At 43.3% G+C, this 8,772-nt stretch overlaps 1 protein-coding gene across 1 annotated transcript in view; it reads left to right on the forward strand.

The window, feature by feature from the left end:
• The window catches only part of Shcbp1l (SHC binding and spindle associated 1 like), a 31,370-nt gene that overhangs the window by 20,327 nt on the left and 2,271 nt on the right, over nt 1-8,772 (forward strand). Inside the window, exons 7-9 of the mRNA XM_021163377.1 lie at nt 3,512-3,665; nt 5,433-5,683; nt 7,344-7,466. Of these exons, the coding sequence (XP_021019036.1) occupies nt 3,512-3,665; nt 5,433-5,683; nt 7,344-7,466 (528 nt within the window). The remainder of the gene's footprint in view (nt 1-3,511; nt 3,666-5,432; nt 5,684-7,343; nt 7,467-8,772) is intronic.

Genomic DNA, 8,772 nt, shown 5'->3' on the forward strand with positions numbered 1-8,772 from the left:
GCCAGGGCCAAAAGAATGGGAATGGGTGGGTAGGGAAGTGGGGGGGGGTATCGGGGACTTTTGGGATAGCATTGGAAATGTAATTGAGGAAAATACGTAATAAAAAATATTAAAAATTAAAAAAAAACATTGGCAGTATGAAAAAACTTGAAGAAAATAAATGAATTTAAAATGATACAATAAAAAAAAAAGAAATGTATTTTCAGTAGGTTTGTTTGTTTGCTTGCTTGCTTGCTTGCTTGGTTCATTGGTTGGTGAAGATAACTTCTTGCTTTTCTGCAGAGTCCTGTAGAAGGGCTGAAGATATGGCTTAGTCAATAAAATACTGGGACCTGAGTTTCTATCCACAGAACCCATGTTAAACAATAAAAAGCTGCATCCTGAGGTACAGATGAGGCCACCAAAGTGGGCATGTGGTTTTTTTGTGTTTCTCATATGGTTTGCTTATCTTATAGACAGAAGCAAATTTTCATTTTAAAACTGTCATTACCCATGCATGCTCTTTGGTTGGTGGCTCAGTCTCTGGGAGCTCCCAGGGGTCTGGGTTAGTTGACACTGTTGGTCTTCCTATGGCATTGCCATCCCCTTCAGTTCCTTCAGTCCTAACTCTTCCATAGGGGTCTTCAGTCCAGTGGTTGGCTGTGTCTGCATCTGTCTCAGTCAGCTGCTGGTATAGCCTCTCAGAGGACAGCCATGCTAGGCTCCTGTCTGTAAACACAGGATAGCATCAGTAATAGTTTCAGGGTTTGGTACCCACCAATGGGATGATCTCAAGTTGGGCTGGTCACTAGATGGCCTTTCCTTCAGTCTCTGCTCCATTTTTGTCCCTGCATTTCCTTTAGACAGGAACAATTCTGGGTCAAAATTTTTGAAGGTGGGTTGGTGACCCTATCCCTCCACTGCGGGCCCCTGTCTATCTACTGGAGGCAGTTTCTTCAGGTTCCATCTCCCCACTGTTGGGCATTTTGGCTAAGATCACCCCCATTGAGTCCTGGAAGTCTCTCACATCCCAGATTTCTAGGACTTTCTAGAGGTTCCCCCAACCCCTGCCCCTAGAAGCTGCATATTTCTATTAGTTGAGCTTCTCTCCTGTCTCCCTCCATACCTGATCCTGCCCCTTTTTTCTCCTCTCTCTCCCTTATCCCACTCAGGTTCTCCCTCCCTCTGCCTCCCATGATTAATTTTGTTCCACCTTCTAAGTGGGATCAAAGCATCCTCACTTGGGCCTTCCTTCTTTTTAAACTTCTTAGGGCCTGTGGGTTGTATCATGGGTATTCTGTACTTTTTGGCTGATATACACTTATCAGCGAGCACATACCATGCATGTCCTTCTGTGTCTAGGTTAGCTCACTCAGGATGATATTTTATAGTTCCATCCATTTGCCTGCAAAATTCATGATGTTCTCCCTTTTAAATAGCTGAATAGTATTCCATTGTGTAAATGAACCACATTTTCTGTATCTATTCTTTGGTTGAGGGAAGTCTTGGTCACCAACCAAAGAGCATACAGAGGCTGGTCTGAGGCTTCCAGCACATATGTAGCAGAGGACTGCCTTGTCTGGCCTCAGTGGGAGAGGATGTGCCTAATCCTGTAGATGCCCCAGGGAAGAGGGATGGGGCGGCGGGGGGGGAGGTAGGGGTGGGGGGGGGGGGGATCATCCTCTCAGAGGCAAAGGGATGGAGTGAAGAACTCTGGGAGGTAGGGACTGACAGGAGGGGCAACATTTGGAATGTAAATACATGAAATAATTAAACAAAACAAACATCATTATTACTGGGTGGTGGTAGAGCACACCTTTGATCCCTGAACTTTGGAGGCAGAGGTAGGTGGATCTTTGTGAGTTTGAGACCAGGCTGGTCTCGAGTGAGTTCCAAGAAAAACAAAACAAAACAAAACAAAACAAAAAAAACTAAGGTGAAAATGGTGGCATTTGCTTATAACCTCGGTGCTGGGGAGATGGAGACAGGCGCCTGAGGTTTACTGGCCAGCTAGCCTAGCCGAGCTTATTTGACAAGTTCCAGGGCAGTAAGACTTCCTGTCTTAGTGTTTACTTAGCCATGGTGGACTGCAGCCTCAGACACTTTATGCTCTGAGAGTAAAGTATATAATCCCAGGGACCGGAGGCAGGCTGCATGTGGCAGAAGCATGGGCTTCCATAGCCGCGTCTAGACAAAGAATAGGCAGTATAGTGACTAATTCGAAGTAAACTCACTCCTGTCCTCCGTACCTGAGGAGGTCACAAAAGCGCATACCTGAAACAACGCCATGGGTTTTAAGAAACATCACAAAGACTCTTGCCCTGTTTTTTGTTTTTTGTTTTTCCTTTGTTTTTTGGTTTTCGGTTTTTCGAGACAGGGTTTCTCTGTATATCCCTGGTTGTCCTGGAACTCAGTCTGTAGACCAGGCTGGCCTAGAACTCAGAAATCTGCCTGCCTCTGCTGCTCAAGTGCTGGAATTAAAGGCGTGTGCCACCACTGCCTGGCCTTGTCCTATTTTCTTGGAGTTTTCTCATAAGCATTCAGAATTCTCCTCACAGGACACCACTCTTTGACTGTGTACCAAGGGTGGTCTATACCTTTAATCCCAGCACCAGGGAACAAAAGCAGGAGGTTCTCCATGAGTTCAAGGCCAGTTCAGTCTGCCTAGGAAGTTTCAGGTCAGCACAGTGAGATACTAGCTCAATAAATAAATTGATAAATATCATTGCTTTATGATAAATAATGAAGTTCCCTCCGTATCCCTAATGCAAATCTTTGGTACTTTTTGTTTGTAACTTTAGAATCTTCAGTACATGAAAGTGTGTGAATTTCTATAATTCTGAGCTAAAAAAAGAAAGTCAGGACTAACAATGGTTCAGTAGGTGAGGGGACTGAAAACCTGAGTTTGCTCCCCAGAACACACATGGTAGACAGAAAGAAACAATGGCCATAAGTTGTCCTTCACACATGTGTACACCACACCACACCACACCACACCACACCACACCACACCACACCACACCACACACACTCAATTAACTAAAATAAATGTTAAAAAACGAAGTGTAACTGGGCATTGTGGCACACATGAGACAGGGTTTCAAGTTCCAGGATCACCTGCACTACTTAGGGGAACTTTGATTTAAGGAGAAAGAAGAAGAAGGGAAAGAAGAGGAAGAAGCTGATGATGAAGATGAAGAACAGGGAGGAGGGGACTATCAGGAAGAAGGGAAGAGGAGGTGGTGGTGACAGCAAGAAAGAGTACAGTGTCCAGTGTCATTTGCCTCATATTTAAGGCTTGACCCGGCACTCCTCCACAACCTTGAGCTGTTCGTTTAATTTCACTACTTAAGGTAATACGTAATATTCAAAGTGGCTTCTGGCCTATAATCCATACCCAGCACTTGACAGAGGACTAATGGTCAGCAGATGAATGCATCCTCTTTAGTAAGTCTTCCGGAGAGAATGGCAAGTCCAGGAAGTGTACTCAGGTGACACGCTGCTAAGGTGCACGGCTTTCTTTTCTTTTCAGGTAAAGAACTTGTCTTCGGACACACTTCTCCAGCAGCATGATGACCTGAATCTGGCTTTGGACAGCTGCTATAGTGGAGATATAGTAGTCATTTTCCCGGGAGAATATCAAGCTTCCAACCTCGCTTTGTTGACTGATGACATCACTATAAAGGGTGAGCGTGCGGGCAGTCCTTTGCAATTTTTCTTACAGCAACACAGATGAGCCAAACTGTGTACTTGGAAGCATATTGTTCATACTTAGTTGAGCAATCAGAAGCAAGAACAGCTTATCTATCTTAAAGTCCCTGCGTGCTTTTCCCACTAAAGACCATGGTGCTCATGCTGGTCTCAAGCTTTTGACCTTCCCTGAACAGGCTTGGTGAGGGGTAGAGCTACACTGTGCCCAATGGTTCGTCATCATTTCTTTTTTTTTTTTCTTTTTGCGGTGCTTGGGATTGAACAAAAGCACCTGCTTAGGCAAGCACTCCACTGCTGTGCTATAGCCCCAAACACTACTCATATTTTTTATGCTTTTATGTAGTACTCCTATTGTCCAGTAGGGGTGAAAAAGAATAGTGAACTTACATTCTACAAGCAAATCTTTACTATAACAGTATCTTATCAAACAATCTGGGTAATAATGATTGTATAAATACTTTAAAACAGATGGTAGCCTTCTTGATGTTAAATTTTGGACAATTGCTTTAGTAGAGCAAATTATTGGTATGGTTATTCTAAGATTCTCTGGCGTTTGTGTGTGTGTGTGTGCGCGCGTGTGTGCATGCATGCGTGAATTCAGAGGTCAGAAGACAGCTCTAGGGAGTTTGCGCTCCCGTGCCACAGTGAGTCCTAGGGATAGGACGGAGATCATCAAGCGTGGCAGAGCGTGCCTTTACCTTTACTCAGAGTCATTGCTATGGTAACTGATTGTAGATCGGAAAGCAAGTTAAGATGCAGTGCATTTTTTGTCCTATTATACACAACCGTTGATTATATGAAAATATATGCGATTTAGAAGCTGGGTGAGTATGGTGCCTCATGCCAGTAATCCCAGCACTAGGAGGCTGAACCATGACTTTAAAGCCAGCCTGGGCTACATAGTGAGTTTTAGAACAGCCTGGGTTAAGAGTAAGATTTTGTAACTGTAATTGTTATTTTTATTTCTTATTATTACTGGTAATAACTAATGGAATGAGTTTGTTGAATAAATACTGGGGCTGGAGAGATGGCTCAGTGGTTAAGAGCATTGGCTGCTCTTCTGAAGGTCCTGAGTTCAAATCCCAGCAACCACATGGTGGCTCACAACCATCTATAGTGAGATCTGATACCCTCTTCTGGTGTGTTCAAAGACGGTTACAGTGTACTTGCATATAACAATAAATAAATACTTTTTAAAAAAATAAATACTGCAAGTATAGTTAGGTTGATTATAAACATAGGTTCCAACATCAAGTCATCAACTTAATCTCCAAAGATAACTTTATAGGTGTGGGTAAGGAGTTGGCTCAGAGAATAGAGGGTTTACTGTGTGTGCAACATGAGGAGCGTGAGGTCCCCTGTACCATATGATTAGGAGTGGCAGTGGGCACGTCTGTAACCCAGAGCTAGGCAAGTGGTGACAGTCCTGGGACTTACTGGCCAGTTAGTCTAGTTGAAACAGTGAACTCCACATACAACACGAGGCCTTCTCTAAAAAACGGCATAGGAAGTAGTGGAGGAAGGTACCTGATCTCTACCTCTGGCTTCCACATGCACAGGTGAGCACAACTTCACACCTACATGCGTATGGGCGTATACGTGATTGCATTATATGTAAATAGCCAATTAGTTGATAGTGAATATTTACATATATGTCTTGATGAAAATAAACAAATACATTATTGAGTTACTAAAGAACTTGGAAATTTTAGACTACTAATTTGTTTTTCTCTATGCATCAGGAGTTGGAAAGAGAGAAGAAATTATGATTACTTCTGAGCCTTCGCATGACAGTTTTGTGGTATCCAAAGCTGATAATGTGAAATTAATGCAGCTTTCTTTGATACAACAAGGGACAGTTGATGGCATTGTGGTGGTAGAGTCTGGTCACCTGACTCTTGAAAACTGCTTGCTAAAGTGTGAAGGGACAGGAGTGTGCGTTCTCACAGGGGCTTCACTGACGATCACAAACAGTGAGATAACTGGTGCCCAGGTACTTCCTTCTATAACAGTGTAGCTTTATATAACTGTAAGTAACAATTTGGAGTCATCCTGACTTAAAAACAAAAGGTACCAGCCAGGTGCTGGTGGTGGTGCATGCCTTTAATCCCAGCACAGAACAATTTCAGGCTGGGCTGGATGGCTCCTACCTTTAGTTCTGGCATTTGGGGACAGAGGCATTAGATCTCTGAGTTCAAAGCCAGCCCAGTCTACAAAGTGAGTTCCACAACAGCCAGGGCTGCACAGAGAAACCCTGTCTTGAAAAACAAACAATGCAATATCAATAACAAAAATCCCCCAGAGATAACAATTATGTGCATGTTTGGGCATGGCAGTATAAGTATACTTATCTCATGTAACACATGTGGAAGTCAGGGACAACCTTAGGTGTGAGTTCTTACTTTCTACCTTGTTTGAAACAGGATGTCTGTAATTAAAATTGTCTAATTTATTTATTTTTTTGTTTTTTTGAGACAAGGTTTCCCTATGTAATAGCTCTTGGTAGCCTAGAACTAGCTGTGTAGACTAGGCTGGCTTCGAATTCACAAAGATCTGCCTCCTCTGCCTCCCAAATTCCAGGACTAAAGGTGTGAGCCATCAAGCCCAGCCTGAAATTGTTCTGTTCTTGTTGTTGTTTGTTGTTGATGTTGTTGTTACTGAGTGTGTTCATTTGTGTGTGTATGCATGCATGTGTGCACACATTTGTGAGCTGTGTGTGCTCTGTGTGCAAGTATATGCACAGATCCATTTTCAGTCGTTGATGCTCCCTTGCTACCGTGAGCTCTGGGGAGTACTGTTCACTGCTGTTACACTCAGCAGGTTAGGTGACCTGTAATTGTCTAGAGCTTATCAGATAATTTACATTACCATTCATAACAGTAGCAAAGTTACAGTTAAGAAGTAGCAACAAAGCCAGGCATGGTGGCGCACGCCTTTAATCCCAGCACTCGGGAGGCAGAGGCCTGCGGATCTCTGAGTTCAAGGCCAGCCTGGTCTACAAAGTGAGTTCCAGGACAGCCAGAGCTACACAGAGAAACCCTGTCTCGAAAAAACAAAAACAAACAAACAAAAAAACCCAAAAAACCAAACCAAACCAAAAAAAAGAAGTAGCAACAAAATAATTGTATGGTTGGCGATCATCACCACCTGAGGGACTGTGTTAAAGGCTTGCTGCATTAGAGAACCACTAGTCTAGAGTTTCTGTTAACTCTGCCTCCCATATCGCCATAGAAGCACCAGGCTTTCATGCTTGGCTTTGCCATCAGTTCTTAAGGTTTGGATTCAGGTTCCCACGCTTACAAGTGCTTTTCCCCAGTCTCCAAAAGACTGTTTCTTAGCTTTCCACAAACTGGAATAACTCAGCTTAGAAAGAGAAGGACAAAGGGCTAGAGATGTCTCGTGAGTAAGAGTGTGCACTGGTCTCACAGAGGAGCTGAGTTTAGTCTCTGCAGAACCAACTTCAGGCAATTTATAACTGTGTGTAACTCCACTCCAAGTGACCTGATGCCTTCTTCTGTATTCTGTAAGCACCTGTGTTAGCATAAACACGTGTCTGGACACACATAAACATGTATGATTGCCTTTTTTAAAAAATGGGAGATATGACAGGCATGATGGCATATACTTACATTTTTGTCTGTTTTGAATTTCAGGGTGCTGGTGTTGAACTATATCCTGGGAGCATAGCCATTTTGGAAGGGAATGAGATTCACCACTGTAATAACCTCAGAACCAGTGACAGTTCAAAAAGCACCTTAGGTGGTGTTAACATGAAGGTATCGTCTTAGTACTTTTTGTTCGTTTTGAGACAGGATCTCACTATGTACCCCGACTGGCCTGGAACTCTATGTAGACCAAACTTGGCCTCAAACCCACTAAGATCTACCTGCCTCTCCTTCCCAAGTGCTGGGGTTAAAGGTGTGTACCATGAATGGCTTGTCTTAGTTTCTATTGGAGAAATGTTCTAAAAGTTTTAGGTAGGGCAGGTCTTAGGTTTTTTTCCTGTTGCTGTAATAAAATACTATGAGAAAAGCAACCTGAGAGAAAGGGCTTATTTAGCTCACAGTGCAAGGATATAGTCCATCATAGCAGGGTCAAAGCAACAGGAGCCTGAGGCAGCTGCTCACATTGCCCAGCATCATAAGAAGAGGAATTGAATGCTTACTGTTCAGCTGGATGGCTCCTTTTATAGGACCTAGTTCCAGGGGATGGTGCCCCCTTTTAGGATGGGTATTCCCACCTCAATTAACCTAATCAGTATAATCTCTCACCAGCATAGCCAGAGGCTAAATAATCCCTCATAGATGTGCCTGGAGACTTGGTATTTCTGTCCAGTTGAAAATTAATACTATACACTGGGCAGTGGTGGCGCATGCCTTTAATCCCAGCACTTGGGAGGCAGAGGCAGGTGGATTTCTGAGTTCAAAGCCAGCCTGGTCTACAGAGTGAGTTCCAGGACAGCCAGGGCTATACAGAGAAACCCTGTCTCGAGAAACCAAAAAATTTTTTAAAAAATTAATACTATACAAATATTAAAATAGTAATAGCCCTATTTGAGTACTATTTCTATTTGAAAAGGATTCCTACATATAATAAAACACAGTAACTGGTAACTGGTGGGGAACAGGCCTATTACTGCAGACCCCATCCCTCCAAGGTGGAGATTAAACAGGTCAGCCCAGCCCTTCCACTGACAATGTCCCCACTATCTTCTGAGACACAGGTGCCCTGGCTGGCCTGGGATTCAATAGCCTAGTCGGCCCTCAAATTATAGTCCTCCTGCATTAGCCTTCTGAATAACTGGGGTCACAGGCCACCAGGCCTAGCATAAAGTCAATCTGAAGGAGAAAATAGGCAGGCTCTGCTCTCATGTAACAGACGTTTCATTGACTAGATATGTAATATTTTTAGGTCAGTAAAGCAAATAGATACTGTAGGCAGATCTGTATTCCTAGCATTTAGGAGCCAAGGTCAGGAGTTCAAGATCTTTAGCTACACAGTGAGGCCAATCTAGATTATATATGAGATTCTATGTCAGCTGCCCCAACTCAAAGCAGCAAATTAAGAAAATATGTTAAAACA

Source organism: Mus caroli, chromosome 1 (genome assembly GCF_900094665.2).
Source record: "Mus caroli chromosome 1, CAROLI_EIJ_v1.1, whole genome shotgun sequence".
Taxonomy (NCBI): domain Eukaryota; kingdom Metazoa; phylum Chordata; class Mammalia; order Rodentia; family Muridae; genus Mus; species Mus caroli.